Source organism: Calypte anna, unplaced genomic scaffold (genome assembly GCF_003957555.1).
Source record: "Calypte anna isolate BGI_N300 unplaced genomic scaffold, bCalAnn1_v1.p scaffold_147_arrow_ctg1, whole genome shotgun sequence".
NCBI classification, from domain to species: Eukaryota; Metazoa; Chordata; class Aves; order Apodiformes; family Trochilidae; genus Calypte; species Calypte anna.
In genome coordinates, this window is record NW_022045449.1 from 684,685 (window position 1) to 708,759 (window position 24,075).

The window sequence follows — 24,075 nt, forward strand, 5'->3', positions numbered from 1 at the left end:
AGCTTCCTGCTCTCCCTGAAAGGAGGTTGTATTGAGGTGGGTGCTGGCCTCTTCTCTCAAGTGAACAATGAGAGGACAAGAGGACATGGCCTGAAATTGCACCAGGAGAGGTTTAGGAGGAAGAATTTTTTACTGAGAGTAGTTAGGTGTTGAAATGTTCAGCCCAGGAAGGTGGTGGAACCACCATCCCTGGAAGTCTTTAAAAACCATGTAGTAGAGATGATCCTGCTCTGTTGCTGTCAGCATTGTCCTGCAGTCTGCTGCCTCCCTCTTCTACTGCTCCCTCAGCTGAACTCCCAGCCTGCTGTGCAGGAAAAGTGTCCAGGATCCCATCTTGCCACATCCCTTTAGGAGGGTGTCATAATTGTAAATACTTTTCCGTTTTTTTATTTGGAAAAAAGCCTTCTTGACACTGAAACAAATATTATAAGTCAAATTTTGGATGGAACAGGAAGTGGTTGCTGATCTGACTCCATTTTGTTGTCCAGAAGAAGCTGAAGAAAGCATCATTGGTGTGATGGAGCTTGGAAAACAAGGTCAACTTGACCCTTCATACTTGGTGATGGCTGTGATGGGTCAGGTAATGACAGATGAAATCTAATTTCCAGTAAAATCTCCTCTTGCATTCGCAGCACCTTTAATGTTTTAATTCGCGTCCTTTAATGTGGACGCGTTGATGAGTTTTCAAATTGGAGCGATCACAGAAGCTCTTCCCACAGTCGGGACACTTGTAGGGACGTTCACCCGTATGGATCCGTAGGTGTTGGGTGAGATTTGAGCTTGATGTGAAGCCCTTCCCACACTGAGGACAGGTGAAAGGACGTTCACCCGTATGGATCCGTAGGTGTCGGGTGAGATTTGGCCTTGTTGTAAAGCCCTTCCCACACTGGGGACACGTGAAGGGTTTTTCCTCAGTGTGGACATGTTGGTGATTAATCCAAGAGGTGCTGTTGTTGAAGGCTTTCCCACAGTGAGTGCAGGGATACAACTTCTCTCCAGTATGGATGCGGTGATGGTGTGATAATGCAGAGCTATGGGTAAACTCCTTCCCACACTCCAGACACTTATAGGGTCTCTCTCCCGTGTGCATGCGGTGATGCCGTGATAAATGGGAACTCTGGGTAAACTCCTTCCCACACTCCAGACACTTATAGGGTCTCTCTCCCGTGTGGATGCGGCGATGCTGTGATAAACTGGAACTATGGGTAAACCGCTTCCCACACTCAGAACATTTAAAGGGTTTCTCACCCGTATGGATCCGTTGATGCAAGGTAAAACCTGATCTCCTGCTAAAACCTTTCCCGCAGTCAGGGCAGGTGTAGGACATGGTGCCTGTGTGATGGTGTCACAGTTGGACCAGATCCGAGCTGTCGCTAAACCGTCTCTTGCAGTCAGGACATTTCTGGGGTCTGTCACCCTGATGCATTTTCTGATAGTCGAGATGAGCTGAGCAAATCCTAAACCTCCTGCGTTCCTCACTGATGTCAAACTTTTCTCCTGAATGGATTTCAATGATTTTCAAAATTACACTTAGACCAAAATCCTTACAACACCCAGTGAGGTTTTTGCCCGATGGAGTCATCCCATGTTTCAGAAAGAAGCCTCAGTATGGTGACAAAAAAGAGTTTGAGTTTTTTTTTGTGTTGGTGGCAGCCAAAACATACTGTAGGTAAAAATGGAGTGTGAGGTGGAATAGGGAAGTTACCCATAGAGTTGGACACCCACTGATCATCCTTTTCTTCATCTTTACGAGCTACACTGACAATCAAAACCCAAAGGGGTCATTGCGTGTTGCAGGGGTTGCTGGGGTTTTGAGCCACTCCTAGCTTGAGCTGTGATGACCCAATTGTGCTGACACTGCAAGAGGTAATTTAGGACTCCCTCATTGCTGTCTTAAACTCCTGGGATGATTCAGGGGTCTTATCTCACCCAACCACTTTGATATGAGTTTGGGTCCCCTGTCATGGTAACAAATCCCACCATGGCCTATAGGATTCCCCTACTGCACCCACATGCAGGATGAGCTGCCATCCAGTGGGATGACTTGGGGTCTCCTAAGGGAGTCCCCGATTGTGGCTTCTAAGCCCTGGGGTTATCAAATCCCCTGGAAGGATTGTGGACTTGCCATCCTTATCCCTGGCTCGAGGGTGATTTGAGGGTTCCCAGTTGCAGACCCCAAACCCTTGGGATGACTTTGGGGTCCCCTATCACAGCCCTGCCCACCAGTATTTATTGGGCTCCCCCATATTATTTTGAGGGAGCTAAAATCACAGCTCTTCCACCCTCCAGATGAGTTGGAGGGTTGCCAGTCCCACCACCCTCATCCCAGGGATAAATTTAGTTCCCCCCTCCCACCCATCCTCCACCCCCTCCCCATCCTGTGCTGCTCACCCCCAGTTTGGGCAGTACTGGGATAACCAGCCCCCTCCCATCACCTCCCGCTACCTGCAAAGCGGACACAGACCAGGCTGGTGGGGGGAGGATGATCTGGTGGTCACCAGTTAGGGGGTCCCGGCTGCGGGGCAGGGGGTGTGGGTGCAGCCCTGGACGGTGGAGCAAAACCCCCCGGGAGCTGCAGTGCGATCCTGCTCCTTTTCCCATGCATGGTCACTAATCTGGGGCTCTGAGCTCTCTCTGCTCCCCAGGAGCTGCTGTGCCCTTCAGAGGGGCTGGGACTGTGGTGGGACTGCCCAGAGCAGCCTGGGCTGGGCACTGGTGTGGGGCCAGCAGTAACTGGGCTGTGCTGGGAGAGAGGGGAGGGGAGGTGGGAGAGCCTGGAAGGAGCTGTTCTGGGCTGGCAAATTAAACCCTGGCAGAGAAAGCCATGGGTGTCCTCCGTTGAGGCTGACTCTTTCTGACAGAGCACCTCCATCCCCCTGCTGGGCTCAGTGCCTGCATGTGGGGAACTCCCAGCCCTGCCCGGGCTCTCTCCTGGCCAGCAGGGACTGCTGAGATCATCCCATCAGATAGAGCTGTCTCCAGCAGGAGTGCACCCTGTCCTGGGCTGTGCCTGCATGAAAGGCATCAAGGAGCAGCAGAGCTCATCTGGAGAGAAATCTCAGAAGGACAAGTGCCAGTGTCTGCCCCTGCAGGGGACTCACCCAGGCCATGGCACAGACTGGGGCTGCCTGGCTGGGAGCAGCCCCGTGGGAAAGGTCTTGGTGGGCACTTGTCATGACCTGGGGAGGGCACCCAGGGAGACACAGCTCGCACCCCCTTGCTTTCTGAACTCCTCCTCAGAGAGGAGCCAAGATGCTGCTGGATCCAACCTGAGTGCCACACCTGGCCCTGCCTGGCAGAGTGACTGAAACCATACAGTCCCAGAAAATGCTCAACAGCTCCTCTGACACCACTGACTGGTATAGAGGGAAAGGACTGAGGGTCACATTATCACTTAGATGAGAAATTCTTTCTCTAGGAAAGAAACAAAACAGGCCTAACAAAATCAGACAAACAAACAGCGATAAGAGGAATCTCCTGGGGCATTCCTAAATCCCTAGCCCAGAGTAAGACTGAGTTGAGGGATGGGATCAGAAGCATCCATCCCAGACTCTGAGGCACACACTCTTCTCAGACGACATCACCCTTAATCTGAACTTGAGTTTTTACCCATCCCAGCAAAACTCCAGACTGTATCAGGAGGAAGTTTCCACAAAGGTGGTCTGTGGAGTCCTTTTGGAGTGATCATGAGAAATACAAATCTGGTCTGTCACATCCCTTCACACCCAGACAATTCTATGACTTTATGATGGAACTTCTCTTCGTAGTCCAAAACCTCCGCAAAGGTCACCTTGGAAGGTTCAGAATGGAGGGAAAGAACAAGAAGTCTCACCCAAAGGGTATTCTTGTGTTAGAGGTTTAACCAGAGGGGTTCTGGATCAGCCCAGGATTTTGTTTTCTACACAAAGTCAGAGGGAGCAGTGGGACACCGGAGAAGATCTGGTAAAGTTGGGGTGAGAGTTAGGTGGGAAAGCAGGAAGGGTGACAACAGCCTGAAGGGAAGGAGCTGCAGGCAGGGACAGTGTAGGACAGCCTGCAGGAGAGGTGGCCAAGGACTCTGTCAAGGAGTGAGGTCATTGTCCCCTTGGCCACCTGGAGGTTCCAGGGGTCCTCAGACCTCACTCAGGGCAGCTGCTCAATTGAATGGCCAAGCACAGCCCTGTGGGGCTACAGCAAATGTCAGGGCACTCCAGCACAACCACCTGCTGCTGGCACAACAACACATGACTTTTTAGAGTTTTTGGAAGAAAGCGGATATCACATGAGCCACAAAGACACCAAGACTATACAAATGTAACATTCTGCTTAATAAAATCGAGCTTTGTTGCTAACTCAGATTGAGTCGTCTCTCTGCTCCGTAAGCCCGCACCCTCCAACATATATGCGTGTTTCCTTGCTAAAAAAGAGATAGACCTGAGCCCATTCAGACACCTCCCGTGACGAGTCGGTCATCATGATAATCACTTCCTTCTTTTACCTTGTGTGTTTGCAAAGAATCTAAAGATGTGGAAGCCTGGAAACTCTAAAGCTTGGAAAAAGCGGTGGCCTGGTGGGTCTGGTGATGAGAGATGAGATCATAGCTCTGGAAAAAACTCAGCAGCTTTAGGGTCGATCACCCCTATGGAGGCGCTGATGATTCAGCAAATGGGAGCTTCGCCTGAAGCTCTTGCAGCAGTGGGGACACGAGTAGGGTTTCTCTCCTGTGTGGAAGAGACGATGCCTGATGAGATCAGAGCTCGTGGCAAAGCTCTTCCCACAGTCAGGACACTTGCAGGGACGTTCATCCGTATGGATCCCTAGGTGTTGGGTGAGACCCCAGCTGGCTGGGAAGCCCTTCCCACACTGGGGACATGTGTAGGGTTTTTCCTCAGTGTGGACATGCTGGTGACGAATCCAGGAGGTGCTGATGCTGAAGACCTTCCCACAGTGAGTGCAGGGATACAACTTCTCTCCTGTGTGGATGCGATGATGTTTTCATATACTGGAATACCAGGAAAAATCCTTCCCACACTCCAGACACTTAGAGGATCTCTCTCCTGTATGGATGGGGTGATAGCGTGATAAAGAGGTACTCTGGGTAAACTCCTTCCCACACGCAAAACATTTATAGGTTTTCTCCCCCATGTGGATCCCTTGATGCTCTGATAAACTGGAACTCCAGGTAAACTCCTTCCCACACTCCAGACACTTATAGGGTCTCTCTCCCATGTGGATGCCGATAAATGTGATAAATGGGAATTCTGGGTAAACTCCTTCCCACACTCAGAACATATAAAGGGTTTCTCACCTGTATACATCCATTGAGGCTGGATAAAAGCTGGTGTCCTGCTAAAACCTTTCCCACAGTCAGGGCAGGTGTAGGACATGGTGCCTGTGTGATGGTGTCACCGTGGGACCAGATCCGAGCTGTCCCTAAACCGTCTCCTGCAGTCAGGACGTCTCTGGGGTCTCTCACCCTTATGGATTTTCTGATGGTAAAGATGGGCCCAGAAGATCCTAAACCTGTAGCGGGAGGAGCCATTCTTGCTCCTGAAGCTCGACGAGCTGCTGGCCTCTCCATGCCTTGCACCAGAGTGAGCTGAGCTTCTTCTGTGGGTGTGTGTCCCACCTTTATTGGCCCCCTGGTCAATAGGGGGTAATAGGGGGCCTGCCCTAACCAGGCACAGGTGGACTCACACCCACTCTTTGGCAACTCAAGGCACCTGGTTTATCTTGTTTCTCTACATTTCCCCCCCCCTTTTTTTTTTTCTTAACACTGATTATAGGATACAAACATTTTACAAACATTTTAACACGATTTAACACGATTTTTACAAACATTTACACTTATACACAGAATTTTTCTTCGGGCCCCGCGGGACACTCAGCTAAGAGCATCGAGGGGGCGCCGAGGGACAGTACAGAACACACTTATACAGGATTTAGACATAGACACAAAATTTTGACACAGACATAGACACAGAAAATTTTTTACACAAAAATACACTTACAACTTACGGGATTTAACCCTAGCTTAGGCAACCGTTCAATGTCAGCCCAGGCACTTTTTCACAAAGTCTCTGTTCTTCTCCCTCCTGTATCTGCTCTTCTCTTGGCTTCCCTCTGCTCAGGGGTTTCCAAAGAGATTTCTGGTTCCTCATGGGTTTCTGGTTCCTCTGTTGCATTCCATACTTTAATTTTTTTTTTTTTTTTTTTCTCTGGTTCCTCCATGGGATTCCATACCATGGGATTCCATCCTCCTGGCTTCCTTCTGCTCAGGGGTTTCCAAAGAGAGAATCCTTATCTTGGCTTCCCTCTGTTCAGGGGTTTCCAAACCAAAGAGCTTGCTGGTAATACCTTTCAGGGAGAGTGTTAGCCCAGGCACTTTTTCAAATCAGGGAGAATGTTCCTGTTGCCAGCTCCTCACACTGCTGCTTCTTTAGATGTCTGTATGCTGCCCACATTCTCCACCAAATGTAGCGGGAGGAGCCATTCTTGCTCCTGAGGCCTGTATGCTACCCGCATTCTCCACCAAATGTAGTGGGAGGCTTCCTTTCCTCTGCTCCTGAAGCTCGACGAGCTGCTGGCCTCTCCATGCCTCGCACCAGAGTGAGCTGAGCTTCCTCTATGGGTGTGTGTCCCACCTTTATTGGCCCCCTGGTAATAGGGGGCCGGCCCTAACCAGGCACAGGTGGACTCACACCCACTCTTTGGCAACTCGAGGCACCTGGTTTATCTTGTTTCTTTACATAAACCTTTTCATAGAATCATAGAATCATAGAATTAGCCGGGTTCGAAGGGACCTCAGAGATCATCTAGTCCAACCCTTGACCCACCGGAGCAGTTGCTAGACCATGGCACTGAGTGCCACATCCAGTTTTTTTTTAAATGTCTCCAGGGACGGAGAATCTACCACCTCACCGGGCAGTCAATTCCATAGCCTAATCACCCTCTCCATGAAGAAATTCTTTCTAATATCTAACCTAAACCTCCCCTGGCACAACTTAAGACTGTGTCCTCTTGTCTTGTTGAAGGTTGTCTGTGAAAAGAGTCCAGTTCCCACCTCGCTACAGCCTCCTTTCAGGTAGTTGTAGACAGCAATGAGGTCTCCCCTGAGCCTCCTCTTCTTCAGGCTGAACAGCCCCAGCTCTCTCAGCCTCTCCTCATAGGGCCTGTGCTCGAGTCCATTCACCAGCCTGGTTGCCCTCCTTTGGACCTGTTCCAGGACCTCTACATCCTTCTTGAACTGAGGGGCCCAGAACTGGACACAGTACTCGAGGTGTGGCCTAACCAGCGCTGAGTACAGGGGAAGAATCCCTTCCCTGGACCTGCTGGTGACGCTGTTCCTGATACAGGCCAGGATGCCATTGGCCTTCTTGGCCACCTGGGCACACTGCTGGCTCATGTTCAGTTTCTTGTCAATGCAGACTCCCAGGTCCCTTTCTGCCTGGCTGCTCTACAGCCACTCTGTCCCCAGCCTGTAGCGCTGCATGGGGTTGTTGTGGCCAAAGTGCAGGACCTGGCACTTGGCCTTGTTGAACCTCATCCCATTGGAATCGGCCCAGCTCTCTAGTCTGTCCAGGTCCCTCTGCAGAGCCCTCCTGCCTTCGAGTTGGTCCACACTTCCTCCCAGCTTGGTGTCATCTGCGAATTTGCTGATGATGGACTCAATCCCTTCGTCTAAGTCATCGATAAAGATATTAAACAGAAATGGGCTCAACACTGATCCCTGGGGGACACCACTAGTGACCGGCCGCCAACTGGATCAGCCCCGTTCAGCACCACTCTCTGGGCCCGGCCCTCCAGCCAGTTCCTAACCCAGCACAGGGTGCTCCTGTCCAAGCTGTGGGCTGACAGCTTTTTCAGGAGAATGCTATGGGGGACGGTGTCAAAGGCTTTGCTGAAATCCAGGTAGACCACATCCACCGCCTTCCCCTCATCCACCAGGCGGGTCACCTGATCATAAAAGTAGATCAGGTTGGTCAGATAGGACCTGCCCTTCCTAAACCCATGCTGGCTGGGTCTGATCCCTTGCCCATCCTGCAGGTGCTGTGTGACTGCACTGAGGATGATCTGTTCCATAACCCTGCCAGGCACTGAGGTCAGGCTGACGGGCCTGTAGTTTTCCCACATTCCTGGACGATGTAAAATTTTTCTCCTGGATGGATTCAATGATTTTTCACTCATGTCAAATTGTGACCAAAAGCTGTCTGGTCTTTGGGGAACCCAGAGAGCTTTTTGCCCTGATGGAGTCACCCTGTGCCTATGAAAGAAGCGATAGTGCAGTGACAAAGTAGAGGAGAGATTTCTGTGGGGTGAAGGCAGCCAAAACCTACATCACTCCTCCTGTGGGTGAAAGTGAAGTGTGACGTGGAATGAGGAGGTTACCCATCGAGTTGGACACCCACTGATCATCCTTTAATTCATCTTTAGGAGCTACGCTGGCACCCAAAACCCAAAGGGGAACTGGGTCTGACCCAGGGTACTGGGGTTGTGAGCCCCTCCTGGCTTGAGTTGGGATCACTCCTTTGCACTTACACTCCACCAGATATTTTACTTCTCCCCTATTCCTGCCAACAACCCTTGGGGTGATTTAGGGGTCCTTTCGTGCCACCAGACATCTCTGTTCCCCATTGTGGCACCAAATCCCCACCATGACCTGGGGGTTCCCCCATCACACCCACATCCAGGATCAGCTGTCATCCACTGGGATGAGCTGGGGTCTCCTGGGAGGTTTTTGGGTCCCTGATTGTGGCTCCTGAGCCCTGAGGTTATTAAGCCCCCTGGAAGGGTTCTGGGGTTGCCATGGTTACCCCTGGCTCCAGGGTGATTTCAGGGTCCCCACTTGCAGTCCCCACACCCTGGGGATGACTTGGGGGTCCCTATCACAGCCCCCACCCCACGATGAGTTGCGATTCCCTGGATGAGGTGGGGGGAGACCCAACCACAGCTCCTCCACCCTCCCTATTGGCTGGTGGTCACCATTCCCCCCGCCCTCACCCCAGGGAGAAGCTTCAGGCTCAGTTTGTTTCTGGTCCTGGGACAGAATTCACTCTCAAATCATTGGTTTCTGTTCAGAGCACCTGGAGTTTGGGGAGGCTGCAGACTCCAACTCTGTGGGTGCACGGGAGGTCAGCAGTGTTGTGTTGGGTTCTCCCCAGCTCTGGAATCCTCTGGGATCCACAGGGACCATGGGCTCCAGGCCAGGGCAGCTGCTCCGACCTGGCCAAGCCCAGTCTTCCACACCAGGAGCACCAACACCCTCCCTGCAGAGCAGGAAGGTGGAGGAGATGACCTCTGAAGGTGCCTTCCAGCCCAAAGCAGTAGGGATCACAACTGGGATGTTACTGGTGTGTCACTGGTGGCCCCCCAAGGCCCAGTGCCCCAGGCTGGAGGCACGGAAGAGGTGTGACTGGAATGTTACTGGTCCGAACCTCCTTAATACACTGGGAGGACATTGGGAGGGACTGGGAGGGAAATGGGGGAGACTGGGAGGCAGTGAGAGGCGATGGGAGGAACTGGGAGGGGATCGGGGGGCACTGGAAGGGACTGGGAGGTTATATGGGGGGACTGGGAGAAGGTAGAGGGAACTGGGAGAGACTGAGGGGGTGCTGGGACGGGACTGGGAGGAACTGGGAGGGATTGGAAGGGTATTGAGAGGAGCTGAAAGGTAACGGGAGGGCACTGGGAGGGGATCGGGAGCACTGGGAGGGACCTAGGGGGGATTTGGGGTCCAGGGGGGTTCCGGGAGGTTTTAGCGGCCGCTCTTTTACCTCTCTCCTCCCACGCGGCTTCCGTCGCAGCCGCGGTGACGTCATAGAAAGCGCGACCGGGCCGCAGGGGAGGGGCGTTCGGAGAGGCGCAAAGCACGACGGGAGCTGAAGGCGAAGGGCGCGCGGTGAGTGGCGGAACCTCGCAAAGGCTGATGGGAAATGCAGTCCGGAATCGCCAAGGACTGACCCGACCCGACACACCGCAGAAACGACCCAAAATCCCCCCCAAATCGCCCCGAAATGCCCCAAACTGGAGCCCAGCCGGCACGGAACCGCCAGGAAGCACCAAATAGCCACGAAAGGTACACAGAAAAGAGGATTTAGGAGTAAAAATTCTAGGATTTGCGGTTGAAAAGCGGGCGTAGGGGTTGAGAAATGGGCATTCGGGGTAGAAAACGGAGGGATTTGGGGTGGAAAAGGGAGATTTGGGGTATAAAAGGGGTTTTTTTTTTGTAAAAACTCAACGATTTAGGGTGTAACATGTAGGATTTGGGATCAGAAATGGGCATTTTTTCATAAAAACGAAGGGGTTTAGGGTCGAAAATGTGTATTTGGAGATGAAAAGAGGGTTGGGCAGGCAGTCAGGTGTGGCTCAGGCATGTAATAAACTCATGAGTCGAACAAAGTTTTAAGATCAATATATATTTATTGAGGTGTATGAGTAAGGCAGCACGCTGGGCGGCCGGGGAGTTACAGCTGCACCAAGGTTCCCCCCAAACTGCAGCAAAGCAGGGTTTTTATACACGTTCATTCAGTTCTGGTTCTTTCAACTTTGCTTAACCTACAAAATACAAAAGAGGCCCCTGGTTTCAACATCTATACCATATAGGGGTCTACTTGACCTTTTCCTTTTACATTATGGCTTGGTCTCAGAAAAATGGACAGAGCAAGACATTCCAGTCCTTACGGATTTCCCAGGATGTGGGTCCAGGATGTGGGTCCAGGATGTGGGTCCAGGATGTGGTGGTTACTGATAAATCTCTCCAATCAACAAAACAATCATGTTAAAGATGACAGTCTGTTTATCACAATTCCCCCCTTTTATTTTTTATTGTTTTGTTGATCAAAGCTAATAACCAGTTCATGTTCCAGTCCATGGGTCCGATCATTGGTGTCTTGAGAATTAGGTAATTTTCCAAGCATACAAGGGCCCAATGTAAAAATCAACAGCACCATTATCAAAGGACCTCGTAAGGTGGACAATAACGTGGTTAACCAAGGAGATTGATTAAACCATGTTTCATACCAGGGTTGAGTGCTTGCTCGTTCACGTTTCCTTCTTTCTAGTCCCTCCCGTACTTTTGCCAAAGAGTCCTGTACCAGTTCATGTGCAGCTTTTCCTTCATCATCTATCTCCAAGCAGCAATTAGTTAGGTTGGATTTCCCCCACACACACCCCACCCTTCTTGTGCTAACAAATAATCTAAGCTAAGCGATTCTGATATAAAAAGGTTCTCATTTGTGTATTCTGTTTCTCAATTAGCTCTAAAGCATTTCCTGTTTTATTTACAACAATTTCTACCACAGCTTGTAACCTAATGATTCTATTGATCATAGAACAATTAGTGACATTCAAAGATTTAGCAATGTTTTCAGCCAAAATTTACAAAAAGGTTTTTAGCCATTGTGGGAATTTCATATTTCACTCCAGCTTCCAATTCATGATAAAATGAGTTAAAAAGCAACCTGTGCTGTATGGATTCCCTAATTCGCTCGGTAAACGTTACCTGAATCACAGCTCCTGGATCATCACCAGACCCATATATTTTATCTCTAATTTCACCTCCAAATCTTTTCAGTGTTAAGGGTTTAGAATGGTTAGATTTAGAGGGTTACAAGCATGAGCAGTACAGTCTTTCTGCACTTCTTCAATTCTTTTATGGGTAGTGGCTACACATTGACTGCAATTTTTGGCCAAGGTGGATGCTGGTATCCCCATCAAAATCAAAAAGGGTCTGGTAGGGATCATATTGCTCAGTGGTCACAGCCCAGAGGGGTTGCAGCCCTCGGCAGACCTTCTTCAACTGCAGCTTCTATGTCCCATCCGGCCTTGCCCGTTTTCCTATGATGGGCCAAACTGAGGAACTTCAGTTAATTTAGTTTTCTCCTAACTCCACCTTATGGCATTTGTCATTTGTGTCTCCACTCCCTTTTTCCCTTCCCCTCTTCCTTTAGATTATTAGTTATTTACTTTTTAGTGAAATTTTTATCTTCTTTTGGAGAGATATCCGGGGGTCGTCAGGGGGTCTTTGGATGAAGTAAGAGGTCTTCCTCAAGACTGAACTTTTTCCCTTTCTTGACTTTGCTGACTTCATTATATTGTTACAGGGGGATATCAGACCCCAGCCATAACTTTCCCCTTATCTGCTGGTTGTGACATCTTTATGTTCTCCTTCTGCAGATATTCACATTCTTTTGGTGCCTCGTTGGCCTTGGCAGTGCCTTGTTTTAAGAACAAGACTTACATTCCTAATTATCTTCGAGACAGCAGTTCGTCTCGTTAGGGCCTTGTTTTGTTCACACTGAAAGAGTGGAAAATTCCATGTCTCAGCTGCTTTGTCTAGCCCCATATTCACTTCTTTCTCAGTTTAATTCTGAATTTCACTGGTCAGGAACACAAATTCATTAACATATATTACAACCATTTATTACAATCTCAACTAACCCCCGTGATTGGCCTTAACCCCCCTGTTAATCACGTGTTAATTACATGTTAATCACATGTAGATCCCATGTTGACCCTGTGTTGTTCCCATGTGCCCCTCTCCACCCCCCACACTAACGCTCGGGACCAAACCCCCCCCCCTTTAATTCGCCAATTAAATTGCTGCCCAATTAACGCTGATTCGTGGCTCATTAATTATTCACCAGGGGGTGGGGGGAAGGAGGGAAAGGGGTTAATTGGGGGATCTCGAAATGAGGGACGGGGCCGGGGGGGAAATAATCAGAGAAATCAAATGGGGAATAAATGGAAAATGGATTGAAATTTAATAAATAATTAAATATAATCTTAAAATAGAAGAACAAATAAATTAATACATAAAATAAAATATTTATAATAAATAAAAAATAAAAATAATAATAATAACAAATAACAAAATAAAAAATAATAAAACTAAAATAATAATAAATAATAAATAAATAATATTAAACAATAATTTAAGTAATAATGATAGTATTAAAATAATAAAAATAAATAAAATAGTAAATTATTATAATAATTAATTTTTAAAATAAATAAAATAAGAACAATGTAAATAATAATAAATAAATAATTATAGGAATAAATAACAATTTAAATAACAATAAATATTAATATAGAACAATAAGTATAATATAGAATAAGAAATAAATAGATAAATTAGGTAATTAGAAATTAATAATAATAAATAATATAATAAATACTAACATATAATAAATATATACTGACTAAAAATTTAATATTAAAAATAATATACAATAATATATAACGCAATATATATAATATATGCTATCTATAGTATCATATAAATATAATAATAAATAACAATATATAATTATAAGTAATATTAAGTTAATAGACTATATAATAAATAATGGTATACAGTATATAATAAGGAATACATTAATATAATAATAGAAATAATACTATATAATAAATGTAATAAATTAAATAAATATCAATGAATAATAATACACAATAATGTATAATGATATATAATACCATATAGTAATAAGTAATATTAAAATATAGTAATAATTATTAAATTTTAAATCATATTCTTATTGATATTGTTATTTATTATTATTGTTATTTATTATTATTACTATATATAATGTATTATATATTATAACTTTTTGTTATTTTATATCTTATATATAACATTATAATATTCTTCATATTATTCATATTATTAAAATAATAAGTAATTTTTAAATATATAATATTATAATATACTTTATATAATAATAAATATAATAAATACAGTATAGACCAGTATGGAATAGTATAGACCACTATAAACCAGTACAAACCAATAAAAACCAGTATAGCCAAGTACAGACCTGTATAAACCAGTGTAAACCATTAAAAACGAGTATAACCAGTATAGACCAGTGTAAACCAGTATATACCAGTATAATCAGTATAAACCAGTAGAGACCAGTAGAGTCCAGCTTAATCAGTATATCCAGGTCTAAACCAGTATAGACCTCTATAGACCAGTACAGACCAGTATAAATCAGTATAAACCAGTATAACCAGTATAAACCAGTATAGACAAGTATAGACCAGTTTACCAGTATAACCAGTATAGACCAGTACAGACCAGTATAGACCAGTATAACCACTATAAATTAACCAGTATAAACCAGTATAGACCAGTATAGGCCAGTATAAACCAGTATAGACCAGTATAACCAGTATAGACCTCTATAAACCAGTATAGATGAGTATAACCAGTATAAACCAGTACAGACCTGTATAGACCAGTATAAACCATTATAACCAATATAAACCAGTACAGACCTGTATGGACCAGTATAACCAACATAAACCAGTATCGACCAGTATAACCAGTATAGACCAGTATAAACTAGAATAACCAGTATAGACTAGTACAGACCAGTATTAACCAGTATAGAGCAGTAGAGACCAGTATAGACCAGTATAGACCAATATAAACCAGTATAGACCAGTTTAACCAGAATAAATGAATATATGAATAATTAATAAATGGCCCCTCAGTTCAGAAAGGATGGCTCCATGTCCTACACCTGCCCTGACTGCAGAAAAGGTTTTAGCAGGAGATAAGGTTTTATCCTGCATCAATGAACTCATATGGGTGAGAAACCCTTTAAATGTTCCAACTGTGGGAAGGAGTTTACCCAAAGTTCCAGTTTATCACGGCATCGCCGCATCCACATGGGAGAGAGACCCTGTGAGTGTCTGGAGTGTGGGAAGGAGTTTACCCGGAGTTCCCATTTATCACGGCATCACCGCATCCACACGGGAGAGAGACCCTATAAGTGTCTGGAGTGTGGGAAGGAGTTTACCCAGAATTCCCATTTATCACAGCATCACGGCATCCATACAGGAGGGAGACCCTATAAATGTCTGGAGTGTGGGAAGGAGTTTACCCGGACTTCTAGTTTATCACATCACTGCATCCATACAGGAGAGAAGTTGTATCCGTGCACTCACTGTGGGAAAGCTCTCAGCAGTAGCACCTCTTGGATTAATCACCAACATGTCCACACTGAGGAAAAACCCTCTACGTGTACCCCATGTGGGAAGGGCTTCACAGCCAGCTCGAGTCTCACCCGACACCTACGGATCCATAGGGGTGAACGTCCCTACAAGAGTCCTGAGTGTGGGAAGGGCTTCACAGCCAGATCAAGTCTCACCCAACACCTACGGATCCATACAGGTGAACGTCTCTATAAGTGTCCTGAGTGTGGGAAGAGCTTCAGGCAAAGCTCCCATTTGAAGAACCATCAATGCTTCCATACCAGTGAAAAACATTAAAGCTACACTCTGCAAGATAAGATTTTACTGGAAATTAGATTTCATCTGTCATTACCTGACCCATCACAGCCATCACTAAGGATGAGGGGTCAAGTTGCCCTCTTTTTCCAAGCTCTATCCAACCAGTGATGCTTTCTTCAGCTTCTCATGCAGAATAAAATGTAGTCACCTCAGGAACCTCTTCATATCCCACCCATAATTTGAGTTTTAATGCTTGTTACAGCATCATGAAGGGTTTTCTTTTCCAAAAAAGGAAAAAACAGAAAAGTATTTACCACTGCGACCCCCTCCCAAAGGGATGTGGCAGGATGGGATCCTGGACACTTTCACTGCACAGCAGGCTGGGAGTGCAGCTGAGGGAGCAGTAGAAGAGGGAGGCAGCAGACTGCAGGACAATGCTGACAGCAACAGAGCAGGATCATCTCTACTACATAGTTTTTAAATCCTTCCAGGGTTGGTGATTCTACCATCTGCTTGTTAAGACTGTTCTGAAACCAAACCACTCTCACAGTAAAGAAATTCTTCCTCAGATCTGACCTAAACCTCTCCTGGTGCAACTTCAGGCCATTTCCTCTTGTCCTCTCATTGTTCACTTGAGAGAAGAGGCCAGCACCCACCTCAATACAACCTCCTTTCAGGGAGATGTACCGAGCAAGAAGCTCTCCTCTCAGCCTCATCTTCTCCAAACTGCACATTCCCAGTTCCCTCAGTCTCTCCTCAGAGCACTTGTTCTCCAGACCCTTCACTGCCTTGTACATGGTTGCAGACTCCAGAAGCTGGCACAGCTCTTCAGAGGAGCGTTATTGCTCCTTGCCTGTCAGGAAGGATGCTTGATGAGCTCTCCTGAAACCTCTGTGAGACCATGGGTGATGTGATGGGACACCTCGAGCAGCCTGCAGTAAGGCATCTATCAGTTGCCTCCTGAAATAAGAGAATTACATGTCGAATGGTTTCTCATGAGAATGGAACGAGCTGGTGACAGCTCAGTAGACAAGAATCTTGAAGAAAACCCCCAGAACATCTTCCTTGCTTGAATGATTCATTTCTTCTGAAGCAGATTTATAGAAACAGAAGTAGTAGTTTAAAGAAACATATATGTTGCGGGAGGAGCCCTTCTTGCTCCTAGGGCTGATCCTGAGGCCTCGGGGTTTAGCCCATTCCTGGACGATGTCCTAGGGCTGTTCCTGGGGCTCTGGGATCTACCCCTTCTTGCCTGCTCCTGGGGCTCCTCGAGCTGTGGGCTTCTCAATCCTCACTGAAGAGTGAGAGCTCTCTCTGTGGGTGTCAGCTGCTCTCTTATTGGCCCCCTGCTCCTGCACATGCTCAGGAGGGAGGCCAGACACAGGTGAACCCACACCCACTCATCAATAACTCAGGGCACCTGGTCCTATCTCACTACATTTCCCCCCCTTTTTTTTTTTTTTTTTTTTTTTTACACAGACATTTACATAGTACACAGACATTTACATAGACATTTACATATTTACATAGCACGATTTTTTATACACAAGAATACACTTACAGGATTTTTCTTCGGGCCCCGCAGGACACTCAGCTAAGAGCATCAAGGGGGCGTCGAGGGGCAGTACAAAACACACTTATACAGGATTTAGACATAGACATACAGGATTTTTACAGGATTTTTCTTCGGGCCCCGCGGGACACTCAACTAAGAGCATCGAGGAGGCGCCGAGAGGTTAGAAGATTTTTACACAAAAATATAACTTACAAGATTTAAACATATAACTTACAGGATTTTACATATATTTTTAGGGAGAATTCTCAACCCTTACACATATTTTGGGGAGAATTCTCAACCTTCTTTCTTTCAACCTTCTTTCTTTAAGGGGAATTAAGCATACCCATATATTCGCTCAATGTCAGCCCCTTTCTGGCAAAGTCTCTGCAAGTTGTCTGAGCACTCTTCACAAAGTCTCTGCAAATTGTCCCAGGCACTTGCCCTCTCTTCCGGGGTTTCTTTCCTCATGGGCCTCGGGATTTAACCCTTCCTCATGGGATTTCCCTCTGCTCAAGGGCTTAGCCTAGGCATATTTCACAAAGTCTCTGCAAGTTGCACCAGGCACTTTTCACAGAGTCTCTGCAAGTTGTTCTTCTAGTTATTATTCTCCCTCCTGTATCTGCTCTTCTGGCTTGGTTTCCCTCTGTTCCAGGGTTTCTTTCCTCATGGGCCTCGGGATTTAACCCTTCCTCATGGGATTTTCCCCTCTGCTCTGGGGTTTCCTGTCCAGAGAGCTTGTTGATCATACCTTACAGGGAGAATGTTCTTGCAGTTTCTGTGCCAGCTAGGTTTTCTGCAGGCTGCCCGCATTCTCCACCAGAAGTAGCGGGAAGAGCCCTTCTTGCTCCTAGGGCTGATCCTGAGGCCTCAGGGCTTAGCCCATTCCTGGACGATGTCCTAGGGCTGTTCCTGGGGCTCCGGGATCTACCCCTTCTTGCCTGCTCCTGGGGCTCCTTGAGCTGTGGGCTTCTCAATCCTCACTGAAGAGTGAGAGCTCTCTCTGTGGGTGTCAGCTGCTCTCTTATTGGCCCCCTGCTCCTGCACATGCTCAGGAGGGAGGCCAGACACAGGTGAACCCACACCCACTCATCAATAACTCAGGGCACCTGGTCCTATCTCACTACACATATATGCAATGGGTTTACAGAAGTAGAAGTACAGAAGTAGCAGAAATGTATAAGCAATAGTTTAAAGGAGTCTCATGGAAACTTATGAGCTGATTAACGTAAGTAGGTGTGTGTATGGCAAGGGTACATGTGATAATGGAATGTTGTTACTATGGAAAACTTATGCATGAGAGCAGATTATGGGATACATGAAGGTTGCTGACATCTGCAGAAGGACCAGAGTTGAGACCAATATTAGAAATGCTTTTGGAGAACTAAATTAACTGGTACATCAAGTCGCAAGGATGTTGCTACAGAACCCTAAGCTTTGGAGGTGACACTGCTTGAAGAACAAGGACTCTGCACATCATACATATCACCACTGCCTGAACTGAAGATTCTGGACTGAAGATGCTAAGCTTGTAGCCATCATTATATCACTGTCTTATGCTATTGCCTTATGATATCATCATCCCTTGTGCTATTTGGACTCATGGGGTGAGGGGATTGGATTGTTGAGATGTCATTTGAGTATGTGGTTTTTGTGATCCAAGCGATCAGCCTTTGTAATTGCACAGCCTGAACAATGAAGTATCTACTTTTGTGCCTTTATAATATCTATATTCATACATACTTATGAGTGATTTGTGTTCCCTAAAAATTGCTCGAAAAGAAACTTTAAGTGTTTGAGCAACAGAACTGATATTTTGACTTCAGAGAAAAAGACCTTGAGTGTCATTTCATCTTAATCTGATCAGCAGGAATTTGGATGGTCTCAGGAGGCTGTCACTCTTTGTTTACCTTGAAGGGTAACTTTTCCCTCAAAAGAAAACTCTGGCCTGGGAGATGGAATCTCCTTTGGCTGTTGTCTGGGTCAGGCCATGGGATGTGACAGTCCTGTGCTCTTGTGCCAGCAGCAGGTGGTTATGCTGGAGTGCTCTGACATCTCCTGTAGCCCCACAGGGCTGTGCTTGGCCACTCAATTGAGCAGCTGCCCTCAGTGAGGTTGGAGCACCCCTGGCACCTCCAGTGTCACCCATGGCTTGCATGGGCAGAAGAGGGAAAGGAGATTCCCCCTGGCACTGCCTGGGTCTCCAGTGGGAGAGTGGGAGAAGCAGAGGTTGTGTCTCCAGAGGGGAACTGGCTTTGCTGGAAAGGAGGGAGGGAGGGGACATGAGCAGTGATGACTTCAGTGTGTGTCCCACTGGGTTCCTGGGGAGCCCCAGGGAGAGCTGGAGGGAGCCCCGAAAGAGCTGAGCAAGTGGCAAAGTCTGGCACTGGTCCTGTGCCGCTGATCCGGGCTCCTGAGCCTGAGAGAGCTGCTGGCAAGCAGAGAGTGCTGCAGAGAGAGAGCTCTGGGCAGGAGCAGCTCCTCTGCAGAGCGCAGCAGGGCTGAGGGCACTGCCTGCAGGCAGCAGGGCAGGGGAGAGAGAGGAGGGAGAGAGAGGAGAAAGGCAGCCTGGGCTGGGCGGAGAGCTGAGAGCTGCCTGGGCTGGGGGAGAGAGAAATCTTCCCAGCCTCTGCCATGGTGAGTCTCTGGCTGCAGGGCAGTGCAGCTGGGCTTCCTGGAGGGGGTCTTCCTTCTCCAGCTGGCAGCCTGTGCCACAGCTGCTGGGATCCTTGCGGAGGATTTTGGTGGGCATGAGGAAAAGGTTTGGCAGAGCAGGGCTGTCCTGGAGCAGCGCCAGAAACATAGAAACATGGAATTGGCTGGGTTGTAAGGGACCTCAGAGATCATCAAGTCCAACCCTTGATCCACTACTGCTGCAGTTTCTAGACCATGGCACTGAGTGCCACATCCAGTTTCTTTTTAAATATTCCAGGGATGGAGAATCCACTACTTCCCCGGGCAGCCCATTCCAATGCTTGGTCATCCTCTCAGTAAAGAAATTCTTTCTAATATCCAACCTAAACCTCCCCCAGCACAACTTGAGAGCGTGCCCTCTTGTCTTGCTCAGAGTTTCCTGGCAAAAGAGACCAACCCCCACCTGGCTACAACCTCCTTTCAGGTAGTTGTAGAGAGTGATGAGGTCTCCTCTGAGCCTCCTCTTCTCCAGCCTGAATAGCCCCAGCTCCCTCAGCCTTTCGTCATAGCATCTGTGCTCGAGTCCCTTCATCAGCCTAGCTGCCCTCCTTTGGACCTGCTTTAGGATCTCGATATCCTTCCTGAACTGAGGGGCCCAGAACTGGACACAGGACTTGAGGTGTGGCCTCACCAGCGCTGAGTACAGGGGCAGAATCACTTCCTTGGACCTGCTGGCCACGCTGTTCCTGATACAGTCCAAGATGCCATTGGCCTTCTTGGCTACCTGGGCACACTGCTGGCTTATGTTCAGCTTCCTGTAAAACCAGACTCCAAGTGAAGAAGAGAGTGGATCAGGCCAAGCTGTTTGTGTGAATTAACTTTATGTAGAACTAAGACTTGTAATAGCATAGCATAGCATAGCAAGACTTGTAATTAGCATAGTAATATATGCTAATGAATTTGTATTCATAACTACTAAGAATTCAGGGTTAAACTGAGAAAGAAGCTAACAAAGCAGCTGAGACATTTCACTTTTCCATACAAAGCAGCTGAGACATGGCATTTTCCTACTAGAACAATGTAACCAATACAAGGTCCTAACGGGATTAACTTCTAGCTTGGAAATAATTGAGTGTAAGTCTTTTCTTCTGTAACTCTTTTCTTAAAACAAGTCTTGTTCTTAAGAACAAGTCTTGTTCTTCTTTAGGCACCAGCTGGACACCAAAGGATGTGAACATCTGCACAAGAAGAATATAAAGATATCACCACCAACGGATAAGAAGAAAATTATGGCTGGGGTCTGATATCGCCTTGTAACAATATAATGAAGTCAGCAAGAACTGAGAATGTAGTAATATTGTAACCTCCCCCATTTACTGTATAAATACCGTAACCCCTTTTCCCTTAACCCTTGGAACTCTTTGTCCGGTGCAAGCTGGGAGTTCCCCGGATCCAAAAATAAATACCTTTGCTGTTTAAAGACTCAAAACTCTGTCTCTAAACAGTTTTGCTTGGCCTTTTTCGGCTTCACAAGGTCCCTCTCTGTCTGGCTGCTCTCCAACCACTCTGTCCCCATCCTGAAGCTCCCCATGGGGTTGTTGTGGCCAAAGTGCAGGACCCAGCACTTGGCCGTGTTGAATTATTTATATTTATTGTTATTATTTACATCGTTCTTGTTTTATTTATTTTTAAAATTAATTATTATAATTTATTTCTTATTTTATTTAGTTTTATTATTTTAATACTATCATTATTATTTAAATTATTATTTAATGTTATTATTTATTATTTAATATTATTTTAGTATTTTTATTATTTATGTTATTATTTCTTATTTTTATTTTTATTTATTTATTTTATATATTTATTTAATTTATTATTTATTATTATTATTTATTTATTTTTTTTATTTTTATTTTAAGATTATATTTAAGTAATTTTTTTAATTTCAATCAATTTTCCCTTTATTCCCCATTTGATTTCTCTGATTATTTCCCCCCCTCGCCCCATCTCTCATTTCGAGATCCCCCAATTAATCCCTACCTCTCCCTCGCCCTCCCCCCCCCCCCCCCACACCCCCGGTGAATAATGAATGAGTTGCGAATCAGCGTTCATTGGGCAGTAATTGGTGAATTAAAGGGGAGGGGGGCTTGGTCCCGAGGGTTAGTGTGGGGGGTGGAGAGGGGCACATGGGAACAACACAGGGTCAACATGGGATCTACATGTGATTAACATGTAATTAACACGTGATTAACAGAGGGGTTAAGGCCAATCACGGGGGTTAGTTGAGATTGTAATAAATGGTTGTAATATATGTTAATGAATTTGTGTTCCTGACCAGTGAAATTCAGAATTAAACTGAGAAAGAAGTGAATATGGGGCTAGACAAAGCAGCTGAGACATGGAATTTTCCACTGTTTCAGTGTGAACAAAACAAGGCCCTAACGAGACTAACTGCTGTCTCGAAGATAATTAGGAATGTAAGTCTTGTTCTTAAAACAAGGCACTGCCAAGGCCAACGAGGCACCAAAAGAATGTGAATATCTGCAGAAGGAGAACATAAAGATGTCACAGCCAGCAGATAAGGGGAAAGTTATGGCTGGGGTCTGATATCCCCCTGTAACAATATAATGAAGTCAGCAAAATCAAGAGAGGGAAAAAGTTCACTCTTGAGGAAGACCTCTTACTTCATCCAAAGACCCCCTGACGACCCCCAGATATCTCTCCAAAAGAAGATAAAAATTTCACTAAAAAGTAAATAACTAATAATCTAAAGGAAGAGGGGAAGGGAAAAAGGCAGTGGAGACACAAATGACAAATGCCATAAGGTGGAGTTAGGAGAAAGCTGCAGTTGAAGAAGATCTGCCAAGGGTTGCAACCCCTCTGGGCTGTGACCACTGAGCAATATGATCCCTACCAGACCCTTTTTGATTTTGATGGGGATACCAGCATCCACCTTGGCCAAAAATTGCAGTCAATGTGTAGCCACTACCATAAAAGAATTGAAGAAGTGCAGAAAGACTGTACTGCTCATGCTTGTAACCCTCTAAATCTAACCATTCTAAACCCTTAACACTGAAAAGATTTGGAGGTGAAATTAGAGATAAAATATATGGGTCTGGTGAAGATCCAGGAGCTGTGATTCAGGTAACGTTTACCGAGCGAATTAGGGAATCCATACAGCACAGGTTGCTTTTTAACTCATTTTATCATGAATTGGAAGCAGGAGTGAAATATGAAATTCCCACAATGGCTAAAAACCTTTTTGTAAATTTTGGCTGAAAACATTGCTAAATCTTTGAATGTCACTAATTGTTATATGATCAATAGAATCATTAGGTTACAAGCTGTGGTAGAAAGTGTTGTAAATAAAACAGGAGATGCTTTACAGCTAATTGAGAAACAGAATACACAAATGAGAACCTTTTTATATCAGAATCGCTTAGCTTTAGATTATTTGTTAGCACAAGAAGGGTGGGGGTGTGTGTGTGGGAAATCCAACCTAACTAATTGCTGCTTGGAAATAGATGATGAAGGAAAAGCTGTACATGAACTGGTACAGGACTCTTTGGCAAAAGTACGGGAGGGACTAGAAAGAAGGAAACGTGAACGAGCAAGCACTCAACCCTGGTATGAAACATGGTGTAATCAATCTCCTTGGTTAACCACGTTATTGTCCACCTTACGAGGTCCTTTGATAAAGGTGCTGTTGATTTTTACATTGGGCCCTTGTATGCTTGGAAAATTACTTAATTCTCAAGACACCGATGATGAGACCCATGGACTGGAACATGAACTGGTTATTAGCTTTGATCAACAAAGCAATAAAAAATAAAAGGGGGGAATTGTGATAAACAGACTGTCATCTTTAACATGATTGTTTTGTTGATCGGAGAGATTTATCAGTAACCACCACATCCTGGACCCACATCCTGGACCAACATCCTGGACCACAATCCTGGGAAATCCGTAAGGACTGGAATGTCTTGCTCTGTCCATTTTTCTGAGACCAAGCTGTAATGTAATAGGAAAAGGTCAAGTAGACCCCTATATGGTATAGATGTTGAAACCAGGGGCCTCTTTTGTATTTTGTAGGTTAAGCAAAGTTGAAAGAACCAGAACTGAATGAACGTGTATAAAAACCCTGCTTTGCTGCAGTTTGGGGGGAACCTTGGTGCAGCTGTAACTCCCCGGTCGCCCAGCGTGCTGCCTTACTCATACACCTCAATAAATATATATTGATCTTAAAACTTTGTTCGACTCATGAGTTTATTACATGGCAGAGCCACACCTGACTGCCTGCCCAACCCTCTTTTCATCTCCAAATACATCTTTTCGACCCTAAACCCCTTTGTTTTTACGTAAAAATGCCCATTTTTGATGCCAAATCCTACATTTTACACCCGAAATCGTTGTTTTTACCGAAAACCTCCCTATTAGACCCCAAATCTCCCTTTTCCACCCCAAATCCCTTCGTTTTTTACCCCAAATTGTGCTTCCTGGCCGTTCCGTGCCGGCTGGGCTCCAGTTTGGGGCATTTCGGGGCGATTTGGGGGAGATTTTGGGTCGTTTCTGCGGTGTTTCGGGTCGGGTCAGTCCTTGGCGATTCCGGACTGCATTTCCCATCAGCCTTTGCGAGGTTCCGCCACTCACCGCGCGCCTTTCAC

The 24,075-nt window shown here is 46.1% G+C and overlaps 2 protein-coding genes across 2 annotated transcripts in view; one reads left to right on the plus strand and one right to left on the minus strand.

Moving 5' to 3' along the window:
* LOC115600225 (zinc finger protein 850-like) overlaps positions 1-24,075 on the plus strand; it is an 82,821-nt gene that overhangs the window by 55,820 nt on the left and 2,926 nt on the right. Inside the window, 2 exon segments of the mRNA XM_030468511.1 lie at positions 13,725-13,728; positions 14,625-15,253. Of these exon segments, the coding sequence (XP_030324371.1) occupies positions 13,725-13,728; positions 14,625-15,253 (633 nt within the window).
* LOC115600209 (gastrula zinc finger protein XlCGF8.2DB-like) lies at positions 638-9,443 on the minus strand. The gene is made up of 2 exons (XM_030468494.1): positions 9,063-9,443; positions 638-1,497 (listed from the first exon to the last, which is right to left on the minus strand). The coding sequence occupies exon 2, from the start codon at positions 1,325-1,327 to the stop codon at positions 638-640; it is 690 nt and encodes a 229-aa protein (XP_030324354.1). The 5' UTR covers positions 1,328-1,497; positions 9,063-9,443.